Here is a 22,842-nt window from a genome sequence, read left to right as displayed (position 1 = left end):
GATGCCTAGAGGCATTATAAAGAATATTAGAAGTAGAAAAGGATGGAAACAACGCTTCCTACTACACAGTGGGATGAATAACTTATAAAAGAACAGAAGTCACCACGCTGCTAATACCATTATCCAATCTTCAAGAAATGATTGCATTTCGCTTTCAACTGAAAATGTTACTTGTTTTTTTTTTTAAATAAAATTATTACTATTATGAAACTTGTTTACATTAAAGTACATATTTATTAAAAGACAAATATTGTACATACCTTGTGCAGAAGCTTTTAAGTATTAAATGAATAAATACATAAATAAGTAATGCAGAATTTATAATTAATATAAAAGTTGTGTTTATATTGTGTTAGTGTAATTAAATCTTTAAAAGTCATATTTTTGTTATACGATGAAGTATGGATAGAATTCGTTTAAATTACCGTATAAATACGTTATACACAGAGGTGGGCTGCCAAATCTTGAACAACCGGCTCGCTATTATTTAAAAAAATAAACGGTAAATGCGTACATTGTCTTCATTAATTTTTGTACAGTATAAAATATATATAACAAAACAAAACATTTATTGCACAAAATAACTAAACGAAATATTTATTGAAATTATTAAAATATATATTAAATATTTATTTTGCATAAACATACTGTTAAAATGGCTTATTTTCGGTTTTAGGGTTAATTTAACAAGCGGCTCGCCGAGTTTCAAAAATTTTAACAACCGGCTCGCGCAAACCGGACCAAGCCGGCTCCAGCCCATCCCTGGTTATACATTTTTGTTAGAATAAAAGTTTCAAAAAAAAATTATTTTCGTAACTTAAATAAATATTTAGTAAATAAAATATTAAATAAGTATAACGGGTTTCGTTTCAAGTTCATCAGATCGACCGGTTGCCGTATATGGACTTTTGAGGAAAGAAATGTTCCTCATAAGATAAGAATATTTTGCAAACGATTCACAGGTGATCATAGAACATTTGGAAAAGTCATTGAGAGAAAAGAATGGATATGTAATTACAATTCCGAACGACATAAGACCATCCATTTCTGTTTTATAGATAAAGTTTTTAAACAAATGTAAGAAAGCAGCTCAAAGAGAAAATTAATTTTTTCAAGAAGAACGAAAGCTGGTTAAATTCAATGATAAAATTTTCAGATTGATGCAATCCGTGAGGTTATGAAGAAATCAACAGGTCGACCCGCTGGAAACAAAATGGTCTAAAAGAAAGACAATGAGAAGATGCGTACCAAGTTCAGTTTTCCTAAATGAGTTTTCAGGGGATTCAGATACTGAAAACATTTTGAACGACGTTACACTGTCAACTTCATCTTAGGCAACGAAATAAAAGGAAGGCTTGTGACTATCATTAGTGCCAGTCTTTTCTGATGCAAATGAAGCTCTAGCACTTCTATTAGACTTGAAATTAACGATAAACTTGTACCTTAAATATATTTTATTCACTGTGCTCATCTGTATTGGCAGCAAGAATATGTTGATATCCTCCAGACGACACCCTACATTATATCAAATCAAAAGCTGAGGACATTTTTTATCATGTATATCCACCATATATGATCTGCCATTTTATTTTTTGTTTTTAGCTTTTTTTTGCTAAATTCTTAATTTGTGGCGTTAAAAAACCCTTAATTCCAATTTATGAACACTATAAATAATTAAATAACATTTATGTTCACTATATTGGATCCGCCATTTTGTTTTTTAATTTTTTTTTAAAGCATTCTTAATCAGTAACCTCAAAACATATTTACCACGGAATTTCTGGCAAATCAAACAACCACTGTGTGGCGTCTGTTAGCATTCGGTTTTTAACGATTAATAACGAATAAAAACCCATTTCAATATCAGTCTTTAAAGACAAAACGAATTTTTTAAAAATTATCAAAATAAACTGCTTGCTGTTTAAAACAAAGCAGTAAAGCTTTTAGCTTGACAAGTTTATATTCACGCATAATTTTTTTTTAATATGTAAAAATAAGTTTGACAGTTTTAATCTTTATTGAATAGCAAATTTTGCGCATTCGTCGTGAAGGGTTGAAACAAAATAACAAAGTATACGAGGTGCCGCAATTTTTTTCTGAAATCTTATAGTTTTTTTTATGTCCAAATATAAAAATTATCTTCAATTCGATTTTTATTTCTAGTGATTGATATAGAGGTTTGTACTTAATTCGTTATTATTCGTTAAAAAACCGAAAAACGCCGATGCTTGCGTTTTTGTCACGTCTACTTCAAAAATAAAAGTAATATAAAAAAATATTGTAAACTCAGAAAACAACATCCAAAATCTTTGTATTATTTAAAACTTCAAGATGAAATGTGGTATAAAGTAGCCTTCTTTCTGCCTTTCTATTCTTAAAAAGAAAATAATTTTCAGCCACATTACAAGCGTATTGAATTACTTGCATAAAAAAATGAGGTCAGTTTTGACCTGGAAAAAGCGACCAGGGAAGAAATAAGTTTTCTTGATTGTTTTGTACTCCATAATCACGTGGAACCTCGTAGTTAATATATAATATGTAGGGACAGGCGAAAAACACGAAAACATGGAAGTTACGGTGTTTTTCGCACTTTTACCGTGTTTTTCGCTGTGTTTTTCGAAAAACACGAAAACACGGAAATTACCTTATTTTTCGCACTTTTAACATGTTTTTCGCTTGTCCCTAATAATATGAAGCTTGCAGTGAGGAAAATGTAGAGTCATTTTATTTGATAAAGCGAACGTTCTTTATAATCTTCACTTGTTACAGCGGAATGTTGATTTTGAATTTTATATTTGAACACTTGCATTTGTTATTTAAATATCAAACCAAAATTAAACCGTAATCCTCTTCCGCTCATCACTGTAACACCACACCAGTGAGATAATTTATTACTGAGTCCCAAGTATTTTAATCATTCTTTTTTTTTTTTTTGATCAAACTATATAAGTTCTCATGAAAATGCGTAACAAAACTATATGCTCTTTTAAATCAATATCGAAAATTTTTGTCTAAAAAGCAGGCAATGGAATTTATTTTCAATTGCATTTTTTCTTGAAACATTGCAGGGTTATGTAGTCGAGTATTTAAGGTTGTCTTTTTGTGGATCTTTCGTAGCTCTTAGTATTCATAGTCTGAGCAGAGATGAAGGCATGGTTTAGCAGCCATATTGATTTACAACTAGTTTAAAACTATCATGAAGCATAACGATTTGAAGGTATCCGAATCGAGATTTATTTTTATTACGTATACTTTTGATTAAACAAACTTTGTGGCCAACTCATTAAGGAAATACATAAACGAAACAAAATGATTACTGAAGCTGCACGATAATGATTTATTATTGCTCTGAAAACCTGTAACCTCACTTTAAATATTTGGCTACTTATTTGAGTTTTGGATACCCGAAACACTCTACTAACGTCTAAACATCACGCAGATTCCTCTATCATTGCCTCAGCCTTTATCCCAATTATTTAGAGAATAACTTAAAATGGCGCAAGTTGGCGCCGCAATTTCCAAAATTTTCACCAGCTTACATGCATGATACAGAAAGTTGTTTAAGAATGGAATCTTGTGGAACTTTTGAGATGTCTGTTTTTAAATGATAAATCTTTTTTATTTATCTCATAAAAAATGCTGCGTTCTGAAGATTTTTTTTTTAATTAAATTTTTTTTTTGTAGAAAAACAAAATAATGATCTCATTAACTTACAAATTACAAAGAATTTGAAAAATGGTCTAATGGAAAAGCCATTTAAATTCTTTTTGCGGTGATAAGATTCTAATTCTATTGCGATATAGTTAACGATTCTATGCAGTTTGTCATAAACGACAATATTAAGTTAAGAAAAAGTGAACTACTACCCAAAATTTTGAACTTTTGTTAAATTTAGAACAGTAAACTAATAACCAAAAAACTGGATTAATTAAAAAAAAAATCGGATTTTGGAAATTTATTCAAAGCTTAGCTTCATAGTGCACCCATAACTGCTCTCGCTTGAGTAAAAAAAGCTATGTAATGTAAATGTATAAACTTGACAAGGTAATGGTTAACTTTAGCGTCGTAAATCTCGAAAGAAGGAAAAATTACACCACAAGTAAAAATTACACCACAAATGTCATTCGTCAAAACTGTTATTAATATCCGAAATTAATAAAAGAAAAAACAACTACCGGAAAGCAATAAAGTTTAATGAAGGAAATGTATGTATGTATGTATGTGTGTATGTGTGTTTGTGTGTGTGTGTATATTTAGGGGGCGGGGGGCGGGGGAATTTATAAATTCCCCTATTTTTTGCTAAAAAAGTAAACTCATGGAAAAAAAATTTTTTTTCATTCATCATATTCTAGTTTACTGCTCGAATAATTTTTTATTGTTATTTATTATTTAAGTTATTTTATTTAACATTACTTTCATGTTTAACAAAAATAAATAAATAAAAAGTTTAAAGTATGGAAAGTTATTATTAAAGAAATAATTATTTGAGTAAGTAACCTTCAATTAAAATAATAACTTTGTTTTATAACTTTTTTTTTTAAAAATCATTAACGCAATATTTTTCATCCAACGTTTTTTTCCGGATATTAATTCAGATTAGAATGACATTTGCGGTGTAGTCGGTGATTTTATTTTTCTTTAAAGATTTACGACGCATAAGCTAACCCTTACCCTTGACAATTATAACTTTCGCTTTATTTTTATAAAGTCTTTTACATAGAAAATAAAGCTATCTAACCAACAGTTAACTGTAAAATATTCTAAAACTACCCATATTTTTATTTTTACATAATATAAATAGCCGAATGAAGCAACTTGTACATTGCACGTTTTTCGAAATAATAGATAAGCTTATGAATGGCGAATAAGAAGGAGCACGTGTTTGTTCAAATAAAACAATAACTTTTGAATTAAGTATATAATAATAATAAAAAAAAGCAGTAACAATAAACACACCGACAGCAATGGTAATAATAACTATTAATCTATTCAAAATACTTAAAAAATATCTCTGTATTCAATAGAAGCAGAAGATATCTCTGTATTCCGTAGAAGCAGAAGATAAAGAATCACGAGAGAGTAGAAATCATTAATTCCATTAAAAGACTTAATACAATCCTTTTGCAAACCCATTCTCGAGCACATTAAATTCTTCACTAAAGAAATGGTAAAAGCGCCATGAAGTGAGTCTGCATAGAAACGTTCTTTTTTGACTCACTTCATGCCTCACTGTATTCTAATGGTAATTGCTAATTATTCAATTGAAAGAAGAGAAAATAAAGTTTGAAAATCTCAACTTTTAATACAGGTTCTTAAAACAATTTTTCTGTGCTTTAAAAGTTTTCATCCCCAAATTTTTTCATCAACAACAGCAAGGAAATCAAGGCTTCATCAGCAAAAATATGTCTCTGCAACCTCTTCAAATTGCGTGAGTACTAAAGAATCCTCGCTAAACAATTTTAACATTAAATATATTTGTTTTAACTGCTATATCCGGTTTATTTCGGGTATCAACTTCCTATTCTAAAAAATTTCCCATCATCATCAAAAAGAACTTTCCTTTTTTTTAAACTAAATCACATTTTAGAAATAATTGCAAATAAAAAAGTATTTACAGAAGGCTATTAATAACTTTTCATAGTTTTACGTTTTACAAATCTTTAGTATTGCGGTCGCGAAAATAAATTGAAATAAAAAAAGTTAAAGTTATTTTTGGTGGTGAAAAGAAATTGATTACTCTTATAATTCTTATATGAAAGTTATTTTCCGATGATCTTATAATTGAATTCACCCCACGTAACATAAGTACTACTTCTCTCTCTCTATATATATATAGATAACGACTATTCGTCATCTAAGCACTAATGCAAAAGTTTTACTCGCTTAGCAACTACTATATTTTTAACTCTTAAGCTAATCTGTGCCAGAAAAATTCAAATAATACGCTGCGGATATCGTTGCTTTGACTGAATTAACGCAAATTCAATTAACAAAAAAGTTAAAAATAGTATTTTAAAAATCGAGGATGATTAAGTTGTCTACTTTACATCACTTGAAAACAAAGTGATTTTTTACTTAAGTGAAATTTAATGTTTTTTTAGATTGAAATTCCTGAAAAATACCTGTCGCAAATTTGCAACTTCATACCTTGGTCGACTGTAATTTTCTGGTTTTAAAAGTTATCACTTCTAAGAAAGTATTTTGAACTTCAAATACTAAGTTTCGATTTAAACTTCAATGTAGGAACTTCAACATAAAGATAAAACGACTTCCGTTTTGTTAAAGCCGTTAATTTTACAAACGCAAGAGATATGCGCTTCGCAAAACAAACGCATTAAATTAATTTGAAATCTCTGAAATGCATGCTTGTTCAATTTAGAATAGTGACCTTATGCTTCGGAATTTCTGATTTCATTTTTTGTTTTAGCAGCGATTTTTCGTTAAAACAATGGAACAATGAAATTTTAAGTTTCTTTTCTTTGACTTAGTTAAAAAAAAAAGAACTTCCGCATCCTTTGTGCTACTTTAATCAAGATGAACGAATCTTTAATCTTGTGTGTTTTATGAGTTCTTTATTTTGGTTTATTATTATTTTTATATTATCGATTGTTGTGGAATCCTGGGAAAGGAAGAGATATTTTTTTTAGAACTTTTAATGGCTCTTTAATTGTGAAAGTTATCGTTGATGGAAGTTTTGGTTTGCTTTTATTATACAGACCCAGCTAATAAATATTCTGCATATAAATATCATGCATATAAATTTCCTACATATAAATATTGTGTTTATGTAAAAGTAAATATAAGCAGTTAGTACAGCTAAAAATAATGTAATTACATGTAAATAATTTTACTATGTGTTTAATAAAAGCAGAAAATAATTAGTCACAAAAATCGCAAAAGGTCCTGCTGTTAAGAAAACCACAAAAAAAGATCAAACACGCAATTCAAATAAGATTATATTGCATGGCATAAATCCAAATCTATAAATAATCAGTTACAATATATTGTGGAATTTTATTTATTCGTTTATATTTAACGAGCATATTTAACTTCTATTTCTCAAGGTTTTCCCGAGCGTTCAAGTTTTTCCCGAGAGAGTTATTTGTGCTAACGAGTAAAACAGGCACACAACTCTATAATATTTCTTTTCACTTAAAATATAAAAGCGTTATTTTAAAACAAAAGGTCTTCGTTATATATTGTATACAAGATTCTTGATTGGTATCTTTTGAACAAGCTTTTTTTTTTTTTCAAATAATATGGATTAATTCTATTATTAGAAATAACGGCTATAAACGACACTCGGACTCATTAAATAATCGCTATCAAAACCGTTAGTGTATATTCAGTAGCAGCAATATGACAATGAAGTCTTCTACGAAAATTTGTAAAAGTGTAACGAGCGAAGACTATAAATCTTCTTTCATGAATGGATTTGATATTAAAACACCTAAGCGGTTCACGAAAACAACGGTAGACGAACTGGTCGAAAGCTATGTAAATATGTTGCTTCTAGATTTTAGACTATCTGACGAACGGAGTTTGTATCTGTCTCCTTACGGATGCGACGTCTTGAAGAAATTTAGTTGAGCACAATACAGCGTTTTTAAAACTTTCTCATTATAGAAGGGTGGATATGTTTCAAATTATTTAATAAAGTAATATATATATATATATATATGTATATATCGAAGTAGTTTTGTAAAATATATTTTTTAAAAGATAAATAAAAAGTTCTCAAGAGGAAAATAAATGAATCTTATTTATATTGTCGAAATGATCAAGACAATTAAGATGTTAGGAAACTGATCTGAGAACAGTTTATGCTAAATATATATTTTTTCTTGGCTACATAGGTATTATAAATTGCTAACATGTTTATTAGATAAGCAGTAAAAAAAAAACATATTTTGACTGGATAGGTTGGATAAAAAGTATATATCTTTGTATTACTAAAAAGGCTATCTTAATTTCATTTGCGCCCAGTAAAAAACCAGATTTATTTTCTAAAGAATTTCTTTATCTTAAACAACATCAAGTCTTACTAAACTGGATACCGCGACTAAATAAATTATCTAAACTACGCATAATTACTCATATAACACAAGCGTTCGGCAAATTTTGATATCTTGGTTTTGCAAGTTCTATTATCTTAGTAAATATAGTTGTCGTCGATCTTGTGCATCAACACCACACATCAATAAAACTCACAATGCTTCGTTTAAATTTAAATACATCTGTTTGCAACCCGATCTAATAACATCTTGCACATAAAATTTCGATAAACACATTTTTTTAAAGCGATTTGTCAATGAGGTCTGGGAACTAGGTTAATCAACTTTCCAATTTTACAAAATTTGGTTAATAAAAGGCTCTTTGCATTATTACTTATATTACTTATCGTTACTGTTTATCATAACATCAATTATATTGGTATTATATGGTCTTTAGTATGTCTTAATATATAGACAAACATACCTCACGCGAGCTATGCCTATAAATCAGCGAACTTTTTTGTTGATCATATATTTTTATTCTTGACAACGTCGTGTTGACGCTCCCAATTTAATGATAGTATTTAGACGTATTTTCGAACTGAGAAAATCGAGTTTTTAGTTTATTTTTATTATTTAGAAAAAAAGAATGTGTTCAAGGTAATTCGTTTCTAAACCTTTTTTTTTTTTCTTAATGCAAGACTAAGTAACGATAAAAATCTTAAAATTTTATTATCTCAATTTTATATGACTTTGAAAAAAAAAAAAAAAAAAAAATTATAATACGGTGAAAGTTCAATATGCCACAATAAATGTTGAGCCAAGTAGGAAAATAAATGAAAATAATGAGAAAAAAACAAAAAACAAACAAAACAAAAAAACAATACGAAAGAAAAAAAAAACGCATTTGTAGTCTTTTTTTCCCCCTTTTCAATAAACAGCTTATTTAAGTTTAAAAAGATTCTTTGTCATTAAACATAATTTGCAAATCCCCTTCTTAATCTGTTCAAATTAATAAATTGTTTTTGTAATATACCCTTCATTAACATTATACTACGTTTCAAAATTTAAATGACAGACAAACTTGCAGACCAGATTAATATCACATTTAAAAAAAAAAGTTTTAATCATTTAAATAGTGATGACTTAAAAATTTATAATTTTATTTAAAAAGCTGAAAGAAAAGTTAGAAGAGGATTGAAGAGTGGTGAAAATAAAGTTATTTATATAAAATACTTTTATATTTAGACTACTTATAAGTTGACATTTATTTCTCTATTTTTTCATTACATTTATTTAAACAAATACCAATTACGGTTTTTTGCTTACATTCTTGTATTTCAAAACTGCACCAATAGCATACAAATTCTTTCTGATAACGTGCGAAGTCTCGATTACGACTAAATAAGGTTGTTAACGGAAAAAATTCCCAGATCGTCTTGGTCTCGTTTAATCAAAATAAATTATCGAGTAACTCTCAAAAATAATGGAGACCGATGATACTAAAACTGACGATTCAATTTTTCACGAGAGAAAACATTTAATTAATTTTCTTTACATCGCATCTCGAATAAAAAACTCAAGTGAAATAAAAAGTTTCTATTCTTTATTTTTAATAAGACAAATTATTATATAATTAATTCCTAATCAGTTGAATGGATCAAGATTATCATTTTGATCCATATTTGTATTCACAAAAACCATCTGCCTTTTCTAAGTCCCTCTTGCCTACAATTCTACAGGAATTTAATCCAAATCTGGCTGCCATATGCATTGATTCCGAGAATGTTTGTAATTTCTCGGAATATCACAACCAGGGTAAGCAGACACAGATTCAAAGACAGCCAACAACAGTAAACAAGAAATAGTAACAAAATGGAACAACATTGATAAATGTTAACACGACCTCGCGGTTGGTTTGAGAGACAAAATTTAAGGATATTGCTCGATGTCAATAAAGATCTATTATTGATATTTTCACATTTTAATGAAGATCAGTTAACGTTTTTTTGTGCATTTGGTACTTGAAAACATTTTATACCAACGTTCTTTTTTTTTTTTTATCTTATATTACTTTTAAATGTTATCTACTATTACAACTATAAAAAGAGAATTGTTAAAAACTTATCTTTGTTATTTTCTTTTTTTCTTAATATTTGGAGATCAACATAAAGTAAATTGCTATAATATAAGTAAAAACCAAAAACAACATATCATTGTACATTAAATATAAATAAAAATATACAAAAAGATAAAAGCAATCTACAAATAAGCAACTTAAAACTTGAAGTAGATTACGCTAAGTATTTAAGAATTTTCTCTTTACAGATTATATACAAGGAAAAAACTGTAAACTGTAAAATAAAAAAAAACAAACAAACAACAAAAACAAACAAGCGTTAAAACAACTTGAAACCAATATTCGTAGGAGGTGAATATTTTTTGTACGAAGAATTTGTTATTTCTTCAAATACAGAGCACAAAAAATTAAATGTTTTAAAAATGAGTTAAAATAGAGAAATTATCATTAAAAAAAAAAAATCAAATTAAAAGTGAATGTCAAGAAGCACCAATAAGTTTTTTAAATAAAGGAGCGAGTATCCAGATGAGAGGAAAGTTTTGAGGTAACACATCCACGTTAGAAGCCTTGCAAATATAGTATCTAGAAAAAAGATAGGATAATCCAGATCAAATACATTTTATTTCAAGTTATTGGCAAGTTAAGTTACTCTTTTTAGAAATTCTCCTATCTATTATTTTAAATAAATGTTCAAATTAAATTTTTTCACTTGATTTCTTCTTGGTGAAAATTTTTTACATATTCTTTCATCTCTGGCATGTTTTCATATACGAAGTTCAACATGTAAACACAATAGTATAAATGTAAAGTAGAGCCAGATGACCACAGCTGTTTTTTTGATAATAAAGACTTCAGCTCCTGAACCACATGACTTGTAAAAACCCTCTGATTAAAACAAACAAATTTTAAAAATGACACAAAATATTCCCAAGGAGCATGAACACTAGTAGAGTGATTAATTTTCAGTATGAACAGCTGATTAAAATAGCACAAATAAAAAATGAATGCAATAAAGAGTTATTAGAACAGATATGAGGAAAAAAAACAACAGAAAAACATTGAGAAAATTTATCATATCATATTTAAAACAAAATCAACATTCAACGAAGCAGAATGCAGCATACTTCTTATCAAAATGAAATAATATAATGCAATAATGTATATAACTAGAATTCAGTATCTAACTAGGATAAAGGATGCACCCATTCAGAATACAACATTTGTTGAATTGCAAATAGATGTATCCATCAGAATGCATGTTGCATTCAATTAGATTACAATATGAATGTACAAAAAGAATACCAAAAAAAAAAAAAAAATAGAAAGCTCACCATTTGATCATGTTTCCTATTTAAAGTTTCCACTAAAAATGCAGTGTTAAACAAAACTACTTCGCTAAAACACCAATTAAACTAAACGAAATAATCAACTTTTAACCTCAAATCACTCAGTTAAAGAAACAATAAGACCAGTTAAATTTACAAAGTAAAACAAAAAATGAAATATATAATGAAGTACACTGCTCAACAACAAAAAAAAACTTTAAAAACTTCATATTTTTTCTTTTTCATTACAAATTTGTAATTGATTTAACCGTAGCAGATCAGATTCCTGAAATATTGTACAATAATAAATTAATATATTGTATAACAATAAAAGGTTTTACTGAATTTTTTATATTTATCAATAAGGAGAGGGAAGAAAAAGGTAGGAAAGGGTGGGGAAGGGAATTAGAGGAGAGAGGGAGGGAGGAAAGGAAGGAAAGGAAGGGAGAATTATCATTTATTTAATAATTTCACTGGTGTAATGGCCATTTGTAGATTTAATTGCTAAACTTTACACAAATATTACCCATTAAAAATGCCATGAAGAGATTTCAACTATATACTTAGTCTGGAATATTATAATACTACATGCAGCAGTATTCTACCAACATAAATTTGCTCCTAAACATCCTTGAAAACGTTTTTCCAACAAGCTTATCCATTGCTATTTGCAGTCCTATTTGCAATGATTTGGGTGAAAGGTTTGAATTTAAGATAACTACTGAATTTAAGATATCTACAAATTTTCAACTGCTAAGTTTTACACTTGAAGTTAATAAACAAAAAACATGAAATTCTACGATACCCTTTGACAAAGTCAAATCTTATTAGATCATTAAGCTATTCTTTGGTAATATCTGTTTATTATCTCCATCACCAGGGGAACAGGGGTTTGAAATTTATTCTCAAACACTACTGGGTTATGACTTGATTGCAAGTGAGGATAGAAGATCTTGTTTTTGTTCTTCACAATAAAACCACAGGTATGAACACAGTAGAAACAGCAATCATCAATTTGATTCACTTGTTTTCTCTTCATATCATTAAAAAAAATGAATTTATTCACTTGTTTTCTCTCCATATCATTAAAAAAAAAATGAAAGGAAATAATCCTGAAACAATCATATACCACATGAAGTGTATAAGCTGACCTGTTTTAAGTCAACCTCTTACTTTAAGCTGACCTGTTTTAAGTCAACCTCTTACTTTTACTGAAAAGAGTAGTGTAATGTGTTAATTCAAGATGTATTTCCACGTGTTAACATTTTGCACAAATTAACATCTTAGATTCTTAAGGAATTTTTTTTAGCCATTCTAAATAGCTTAAAGTCTTGACTTATACACTGGTATATGTTAGATCATTTGAGCACATAGTAAGCTAATACGAAGTGCCAAAGCTTTATGCTGATTTCCCAGTTGACATCCAAAATACAACAGATTACATAGACCACACCAAATATTTCTTTGATGGTAAATTTTAAATGAACCATAAACATATCACAAAACATCATGATATTTTTACAAGAACGCAGCATAAAACACTAACATAGAAAAAAAAACTCTTACAATTAACATTTAATAATTTACTAACATCTGAAACAGAATTCCTATATTTCTATATATCCTATTTCCTTATTCCTATATATCCTGTATTACATACGAATAAACAAAATGTGATATAGAAGCAATATCTGAAACAGAAAATATTATTATTTTTAAATTATGATTACTTGATAAAAAAACAACAAAATCCCACAAAAAAAAATGGATATCTGAAAAAAGACGTGTTGAAAATAGCTAAACGCATATTCGAAATCAGTGTTCAAAATACTATCTAATTGACCTAATCAAGTTCTTGATTTGTTGGACAGTACTATTAGCAAAAATAAATATTTTAAATTTTGTGAGACTACAAAAAAGTTATAAATTAAAAAAAGATATTCATCAAATTTTCAAATTTTAATTTTAATTAACACCTGGTTGGCTGCATTTGTCAATTCATAAAGTAAAGAGACTTGTGTGTTGGACCAAGTAAACAACAAAGCATCCAACTAAAAGAAACATTCAACAAAACTTAATGAACTGTAGTTTTATCTTAAAAAAAGTAGAACCCAAAATAACTTGTTATTACATTTGTTATACATAATTAAAAACTAAATTAAAGCTAAAAAGACATTTTAAGTGATGTTCTTTTTAAAATTTTTTTTATGCAAGGAATTCAAAAGAAATACCTGCTACATATTCTTTAAATTGCTAAAACGTATTTAAGTTAATCTAAATTACCCAACTAATACCAAAGTAAAAACCTTCTTTACACAAATAATGTTTACATGGTATGAAACAGAGTCCAATTTTTTTTTTGTAAAAACTTTTTTATAAAAACACAATGTCCAGTGTACTAGGCAAAATGCACTAAAGGGTTAAGGAAATTTTTTACTTTGGTATTAGTTGGGTAAGTAACTCAATTAAATTAATCTAAATTCAACAGCATTAACCTATTCTTAACTTAATGAATTAATTAATACTAGTATTATCAAGTTATATTAGTATTAAAAAATCTTCACAGCTAAAAAAACATTTGTACTACTTTTAATGCATTATCATCATGCTGAAAAACGGAACAAACAATGTGAAAAGATGATGCATTTCAGTAGCTTCAACTCAAAAAGTTATCAATATTAGATACATAGTGCCCATCCTTGATAAACAACTATTTAGCAAATAAACAAATAATGTATATTTAAGAGGATTGCTTTTTGATATTAAAACTAAAAAAAATTAAGACAGAAACATGAGAAATAGTTTCAACATCAGGGAACCAGTTATTTAATATCAAAAGTTACCTTAAAAACAAAAACAAATAGTTTAATTTTTTGATTCATTACCTAAAACTATACATTTCAAACGTCAAAAGCATGATATAAATACTTTGCTGAGAACACTGAACTACCAATATAACAAGGTGCCTAAATGCACGTTTGTGATAAGAGCTGAAATTACTTTCTTAGATTAGAGGGTAAACTGAAGATTTCCATAGCAATTCATCATCTTACCAATCTATCTACATTTTACTTACCAATCTATCTGCATTTAATTAAAAGCCAAATTGAAAGTTAATTTCTTTTTGGGACTGGTATTGTGTTAGTATAACATTTCTTTCATTTTCTCAAAATATAAAAAAGATCCAGCTAATTAACTAGATAAAAACATTTTTTTACTAAAAAATCACAAGAAAAATTAATACTTCATGCAAATCAGTCTTTATGTAGGGTGAAATAGTTGGTTCTGATAAACTGCATTCAATTAAGTCTTTGGTAAATGATGAACTAAAAACAAAGTAACATAAACTAATCAAAATTAACATAAATTAATCAAAATTAACATAAATTAATCAAAATTAACATAAATTAATCAAAATTACTAGCTTTTTTATGCAGTTAAATACATTTATTTTCATTCCTAAAATCTAAAATAGAAAATTTAGAAACTTTATCTATTTGGATTGTATATGTATGTATAATTTGAATTAAAACTGTATGTATGTATGTATGTATGTATGTATGTATGTATGTATGTATGTATGTATGTATGTATGTATGTATGTATGTATGTATGTATGTATGTATGTATGTATGTATGTATGTATGTATGTATGCATGTATGTATTCATATCTATGTATATACATACATATGATGCATGCATACATGCATATATATAGCATATATACATATATATATCTTATTTATGTATATGTATATAACTATATAAATACATACATATGGTGCATGCATATATATAGCATATATACATGCATATCTATCTATTTATCTATCTATATATCAAAAAATTTAAAACTTGATAAAAAAAATTATCTCTCTCTCTCAATATTACTTTTCTTGATATTCAAATTGATCAAGCAGTTCATTTTTAAGCCTAAGGTATAGTGCTTTTAAAAACATGTTTTTTGAAACAATTTGAATTAGTTTTTAGAAAATGGCAACTAAGGGTAATATGATGCCTGTAATAATTCTCAGCTATGTAAGATTAACAAAGTTCAAATATTTCAAAAATATCAATTTTGGTTATTAAACGCATAAAACTCAACTTTTTTGGTTGTTTAAGTTGTTTTGATGAATTAGGGAGTAAATAAAGACCATAATAGTAGTGACCATATGTCCAACCATTAAGCTATAGTGAATTTTCAACAATTTTAAAAATTGAAAAAATCATTTAAAAAAAATTTCTGTTGTATAAAAAATGTAAAGAAAAAGTTGTTTTAGTTGTAAGTAGAATAAAGAGATGTACCAATATACAAAATGTGGAAAGGAATTTTAAGGATACAAAAAAGTTAAGGATGTGAAAAAGTTTTTTAAATCTGCCACCCCCAAAAAAGTTTAGCCGCCCCATCTGCCCCAACCTATCTATGCCACTGTATTTTATTGAGCTTTTTGTTAACTTTTTGCTTTAATTGTTGTGAAAAATGATATAAAATGCCCACCTGTATTTATTTTTCTTTACTTTGTGATGGTATTTTCAGTTTTATTCTTTTTTCAATCTTAATTCATCTTATAGCTTAAATGAATTAAAATTGAACAAAGAAAACGTGCTATTACAACAGTATTGCATACCATCTAGTTTTTTTGTTTACTTTCTTAAAGTTCTATTTGTTTTATAGCATCTAAAAAACTAAATTGTCAAGCAATATGATGATAATAAATTTTTTCATTCAAACATTTTAACTAAATCAATTTTTAGTCAACGTAGTAGATTTTAAAAATATATTAGTCGATTTTAGTCAACTTTGAAAAATTAATCGATTTAGTCAACAGTCAAGTAATTTCAAAGTTGTAACAACACTAATTAAATGATACTCAATTACCTCAAAAAAGAAACATTACACTCAAGACTTAAGTGTTAATCATATTATTGACGAAAGATTATAATCATGCACAAAAAGTGCGGAAAGTGTTTGAAATGAAAAATCTTAGAGAATATCATAGCCTTTACAATCAGCTCAATGTATTACTCTTAGCTGATGTTTTTGAGAATTTTAGAGATGCGTGTAGTAGAATGAATAGTCTTGACCCTGGATGGTATTACACTGCTCCTGGTCTGTCTTGGGAACTAGAATTACTTACCAATCCTGATATACTACTTATGTCTGAACAAGGTATTTGAGGTGGAATATATTATTAGCTTCTAAAAGACATGCAAAAGCTAATAATAAGTACATGGGAGATAAATATAATTAAAATGAGCCTCCAAATTTTATAACATATCTGTTTATTCATGGGCAATAAGTAAACCATTACTTATACAAGGTTTCAAAATGATTTAAGAAGATAATAAATCATGGAAAGAATGCCCTGGTAATTCAAAAGTTGCACTCAGATATCCAAAATGCATGATTTACATAATGACTATCTTTTAGTTCCTAAAAGATTGTGAATAGATAGTGTTGATAAACTAGCACTTTATTTAAAAGATAAAGATATGTAAGCTTGGGTTTAATTGTTGAAAAATTTCATAAAGTTAAAGGAAAGAAACAAGCTACCAAACCAAACTTTAAACACTGTAGAATCATTAATGAGAATCATACAAGTATACATACGAAAAAAACAAAATTAGTTTTTAATAAACCAGTATTCTCATATTTAATGAATCAGTAATATTTGATAAAGGTAACAGCTGTTGAAGCTAGTATTAAGCAAAAAATAAAACTAATGGTTGGCCACATGTTTAAAAACATTTTAACTAGATTTCAATTATTTAACTACTAATTTGATCTTTTAATGGTTAATTTGGCTTTTAACGGTTGGACATAAAATCAAATAGAGCTGAACGATGTCCAGCATTTTTCTACTACTGAAAATTAACAACATCACCCAATAAAACAATTAAATCATCAACAAATGCTTAGTTGGTTGGGTAACAAATACCAGTTCTAAATTTATCAAGATGCTTAAACTGTTTATCAACAGTTGGCTTGAAATGACAATGATGAAATTCTCTAGCATTGGTAATCAGCAAATATTCCAAATACACAAAAATTAAATACAATTACAAAGCTTAAAGTAGTATATGAAATAAAGCTGGAATTTTCAGGAAAATTTCAGACCAAACTGCTAGACAACTGCAATTGAAATCAGAATTTAGCAACTGTAATTTTGTAAAAAACATTTATGAAACCAAACCTCAACAAACCTGAGGATATGTTTTAGTGGAATAAAATGTTTTCACTTATAAACCTAGTTGTATGTCATATCATATTTTATTTTTTTCTGTTTGAACAATCAAAAACTTATCTATCTATATAAGAATTGTTTAATTCATCATCTTTCTGCTATTCTTTATGACTGACACTTGCAAGAAAAGTCCTCTAAACTCTTGTTGTGAAAAAACATTGATCAACTCACCTTTCATTAAGAAAAGTATTACGACTTGTGAATGTCTCTGAACCTTGAAAAACTGATGCCATGAAATCACCAATCAGAATTAAAAGGCTAAGAAAAAAAGCATCAAATTTTTTAAAAAGACACAAGTGCTTGTAATTCAAACAACTTATATTAATGAAGTACAATGAAGCATGTTCCTTACTCAAGCTCATCCATTCGAACATCTGCATCTAGAGTGTTAGAATGCAGGAGTAACTTCATTTTTTCCATGTAAAACTTAATCAAATTTTGCATCTAAACAAATTCAAAATCAAAACACATTAAAAAAATTTTTTTACTAACAAAATCTAAATTAAATCTTTACATACCTTGATACTCATTAAAATTACAATACCATTAAATACAATTATTCATAGCATTAAAGTAAAAGTAAAGTATAGAAAGATCAAAAAATATAAATATAAGATTAAATGCCTGTATTCCATAAAAAATGATATAAATAATTTTTAATCATATGATTGACTTTTATAAAATATATAATAATAACACATCAAAGTTTTTCAAAAATTTAAAATTTTCTTAACCTCAGAAGAAACAGTAAAACAATAACTCAGGTAGTTTACAACATTTTATTTGTACAAATTTATAAAAAACAAACCTTCCAAAATGCTCTCTTAACATAAAAGTAATTTTCATAAGCAAATGACATTTCTTTAGTGGATATAAATAATTCATGATCATGTGAACTTTGGAGAACTTCATCTTTGAGTTGAGAAAATTTGTGCAAGATTTGATCACTTGAAAATAAACCAAAATTGATTTCAAAACAGAACTCTTATTTTATAGAAAACAAAAAAAAAATATTTAAAAAAAACCTTAACTATTAAGTTACACATTTTTAAAAAATTAATACGGAAACAATTAAAGCTTTGTTATTTTTTCATGATAAGTACTTAGTATTTAGAGACTTAAAAAAGAAAAAAGAAAAAAAAACTAAACTTCAAAAATATTTCAAATTTTTATTTTCAAAATTTTAAATTGAGTTGACAAACTACTTTGTCGCTAGAAAATACCTGCTATTATTTGAGTGTAATTTAGAAGATGAAGTGGTGTTTCCTTCTTCAGATTTCATTTCCCTTGTAGCCTTCTATAAATCAATTTAATAATAAAACAACTACAGGATTAAAATCCTGTAAAATTTAAAAATACAAACACACATCAATAAGTAAAAAAAGACTCACAAAAAGTGCTTGAATCCATGTTTCTCTAAGAATGTTAAACAAATTGCTGCTTTTTATAACAGTTAAAATTTCAACATAATAGGTTTTATCAGCTACGTTTGAGGCTTTTTTTTGAGGTATCATGGGAGAGGCATGTTCAAGATCTAAACTATTCACAAGTATATCTTCATTATTACTACTTGAAAACTTAAAAAATCCTGATGACATTGACTGTGTAAAACTTGAAGAAAGCCGAAGAGATTCTTTGCTTTTTTTGCCATCTAAATCTTTTTCTTCTTGATAAATTTCTGATTTAAAAATGTCATTCCATGAGTGACTTAATGAAGATGTCAATTTCTTTTGAAAAGAAAAGCTATGTAAAGAAGAATAGTCTTGAAAAGATGGACTATTGTGTTTACTAGAACTTGGGCTTATTTGAAAAACATTTGTGTAAGAAGCATTCAACATTTCAGTTCCTTGTACAGGCTTTGGAAGTGGCCGTCCTTTTTTAGTTCCTACTATACTACTATCCGATAAATTGCTACTATAAGATTCTATTTTTAAAAAAGGTGAAGAGATTTTAGAATTAGTATCATAAACAGGAACTTCAAAAGAATCAACTTCCTTGTCGCAACACAGTAACTTTATATGAAGAGCATGTTCACGTAAGTCTCCTTGAAGAAAATCCACTTTCTCATAAACCTTATAATGAAAAAAAAAAAAAAAAAAATTATGTATGTATATACGTATGTATGTATGTATGTATGTATGTATGTATGTATGTATGTATGTATGTATGTATGTATGTATGTATGTATGTATGTATGTATGTATGTATGTATGTATGTATGTATGTATGTATGTATGTATGGTATGTATGTATGTATGCATAAAGTTCTATTTGGCAAAGCATTCATAAAAACTCACCAATTGAACATCTCGTACATGTTTTAAACTTAATGCTAGAATAAGGTCAGAATCTTGATTAGCTGGAGAGTTTATTACATAAAAATAACTAGCAGAAATTGCAGTGTGTTTATAACCAGGTTTTCTCATCAGTTTTTCTGTTAGCTTATCTGTTGCAACAATAGCAGGCTCTATTATTTTAATACTTTCATAATTTTCTTTTGTCACTAACCTTCTTAATAAAGAATCTGTGAGCTGAAATTTTTTTCCAGTGCTGTTTAGTGTTGCTTTTGACATTTCAAAAAACAACCGCTTTGTGGAATTTTATTATTCTCCATTTTCATTTTTTTCAAATCTTTCCATAAGGAGTAATTAATTTTAAAAAATTAATATATTTACAGAATCACCAGGGATACCTATTCGAAACGCTAGTTTTAATGATTAGCGGAAAAATATTTGAAGATTACGAAATTCAAGTTTTCTATGAGTTTCGTCACGCCAAAGTATTTTTTTTGTAACGATAGAGCACAAACATGTTTAATTAAAGTTCTAAAGTTAAATCAAAGTTTTGAGATTGTTTTTAACTTAACACTTTGTTTTATTTATACATAAAGCAATAGAAAAAGTGTCAACAAAATACAACTTTCTAAACAGAAAAAACTGAAAAAGATGTTGTCAGAGTTGGATGATAGAGCCCCCCTTACCCCTATAACTCGGTAAAACGAATTCTTTCGCCTGCACGGGTTTAGTATTTTATAGTAACGTTCGGTAAATTAGGAACAGAATCAACATGTTTGAGTACTTCGTTCGGTAAAATATCAAAAATTATTTAAAGCCAGTTACATAATGGTGGGGTGAAAACTTTTTATTTGAAAACTTACCAACACAAAATTTAAAAAATTTTAGCATCCCATTCTTGTGCCACCTTGGTGTGCATAAAAGCGTTAATAAAACTGTTACTTCCAAAAAATTTTTACGAAAGTTAATTTAAATTATTTTTATTTTCAGTTCTTCATTTTTTCATTTTTTCATTTCATTCAGTTTTTCATCTTTGATTGTTTTTCATTTTCAACAAACCTTGATGCTACCAATATATCTTGTGCAAAGTTGCAAAATATAGACACCTATTTAAAAAATAAAGTTTCAATAGGAACAAAATAAAGCAGGATATTTGTTGTTAAAATGAGTGTAAATAGTGGACCAATTTTCCCATAGCATTTGACCTTCAATTTTAGGTACTTTCAACAAATTACTCTTGACTATTTTGTTTGACCACGTGTAACATATGCTTCAAACTACCTTTAGTTAGACTCTAAAATGACTCATAAGAATTCAATTTTATTGAGCAGAATCAATTTTATTTATCAGTCCGATTGCAGGATCAATCGAAGTTATCGTTATTATTTATGACCAAAAGTTTGTAACCCAATTTATCTAAAGTAATAACATGCAGCCCAAAAATCTGAATGAATAGTGGCTCAGGCATCAACCTACTGTTAAATAAAACAGATAACACTGATGTGTAAGGGAATCAATTATTCACTGATGAAAAACATAACATCATCAACTCAACAATATGACCTACACTGTTTTCCTGATTAATATCAACTGGATTTTACCATTTTAAATGTGCAAATGTCCTTTAAATACTGATACCCCTGTACAAAGGTTCATTTAAAAAATAAATATGAATAAAAGTTTTTTGAAAAAAGAAAAAAAAACAAAGAAAAGAAAATAAACGCTCTCGTGCTCATTTAACATATTTTCGTGAATGTTAACATCAGCTTATTGAAAACTTCATGTTATTCAAGGAAAAAAAAATCATTTTTGTAAAAACTAAAAGAGAAAAATTTCTCGTAAATATTTCTCCTAAATAGCTCATATACTCTCAAACCACTTCTATCGTCAGATCTATATACAATATGTGTACGGTACAAATAATATTTTTGAGAGAAACCCGGTATTATTTTGTCATGTGTTAGAAACTGGCTGCTTTCAATCTCTTCTCGAAAAACCTGCAATACTAAAATTTATATGAGACCTCTATGAGTGTTTTCTATTCTCAACAAAAAGTCCAAAAATCTAATTTCAATTAAAGTGTGTCCATGGTATTTTTCAATTAAAGTGTGTCCATGGTATTTTTTAATTGGTTAGTTTTACATAAATCACTTTGTGTATAATACTTGATAACTTTTCATTTCTTAAAATCAAATCTTGTTTTAAATACATTAAATTTCAATGAATTTAAATTTCAATGGTTCCAAGAAAAAAGAGAATTTATCAAAATGACGTTTAAAATGACGTTTTTTTTTATTATTCAGTGGATATTTGGTGCACTTTTTGAACCAATACGGCGCGTTTTTTGTCCCTGGCACTTTGTCTAAAATTTCAGGAGCACTCGTTTCAATAAATACAAGATTAAATACTATTAATATATTAAAATAAATGTTAAAAGTAATTTTATTTAAAAAAATTCTTCATTCGAGTGCCTTGATTTTGGACCTGGCGGTTACTTTGGCTGAGCGCGTTCGGTTTTGGGAAGAATCGAATTCTTCAGTTATAAAAAAGTTCTTCGTTTAACTTCTTTAAAAAAGCCCCTTCCACTCAAAAAAAAAAAAGAAAGAGAAAAGTTCTCCACTACAAAACAAGGAGTTGAAGCAGTTTTTTTTATTGGTCTTCCTTTTCTTTTCTCTCAAATTTTCTGACAAAGTTGATTATTTGGTTGTGGTTTTTGGAAAATCATTTCGTTTTTAAAATATATGATACATTTTAAAAAATATCTACTACTATTGATGGGAGTTTTAAGAACAAATTTTTACATTCGATGCAAGTTGATCAACGTTGGGATAAATGTCTACTTAGCTCACTTACTATGTATAAGCAATGTGCTAAAAAAGTTAAGTGGGTTGTTTTTGGGTAAA

The 22,842-nt window shown here is 27.6% G+C and overlaps 1 protein-coding gene and 1 pseudogene across 1 annotated transcript; one reads left to right on the top strand and one right to left on the bottom strand.

Moving 5' to 3' along the window:
- The first annotated feature begins 655 nt into the window (after positions 1-655).
- LOC149885301 (uncharacterized) lies at positions 656-1,562 on the top strand (annotated as a pseudogene).
- Positions 1,563-10,110: 8,548 nt separating this feature from the next.
- LOC145199428 (uncharacterized protein C12orf56-like) lies at positions 10,111-20,648 on the bottom strand. The gene is made up of 11 exons (XM_090095622.1): positions 19,943-20,648; positions 19,037-19,717; positions 18,869-18,942; positions 18,454-18,592; positions 17,998-18,089; positions 17,817-17,903; positions 14,644-14,725; positions 13,376-13,450; positions 11,406-11,486; positions 10,784-10,959; positions 10,111-10,656 (listed from the first exon to the last, which is right to left on the bottom strand). Exons 1-11 carry the CDS (start codon positions 20,216-20,218, stop codon positions 10,554-10,556), a joined length of 1,866 nt encoding a protein of 621 aa, XP_089951748.1. The 5' UTR covers positions 20,219-20,648; the 3' UTR covers positions 10,111-10,553.
- Between the last annotated feature and the right edge of the window lie 2,194 nt (positions 20,649-22,842).

This window comes from Hydra viridissima, unplaced genomic scaffold (assembly GCF_058129835.1).
Source record: "Hydra viridissima isolate aposymbiotic clone 2 unplaced genomic scaffold, HvirCarnegie_v1 scaffold_8, whole genome shotgun sequence".
Taxonomy (NCBI): domain Eukaryota; kingdom Metazoa; phylum Cnidaria; class Hydrozoa; order Anthoathecata; family Hydridae; genus Hydra; species Hydra viridissima.
Note: the sequence above shows the minus strand (reverse complement) of the source record. Positions and strands in the feature narration are given on the sequence as shown.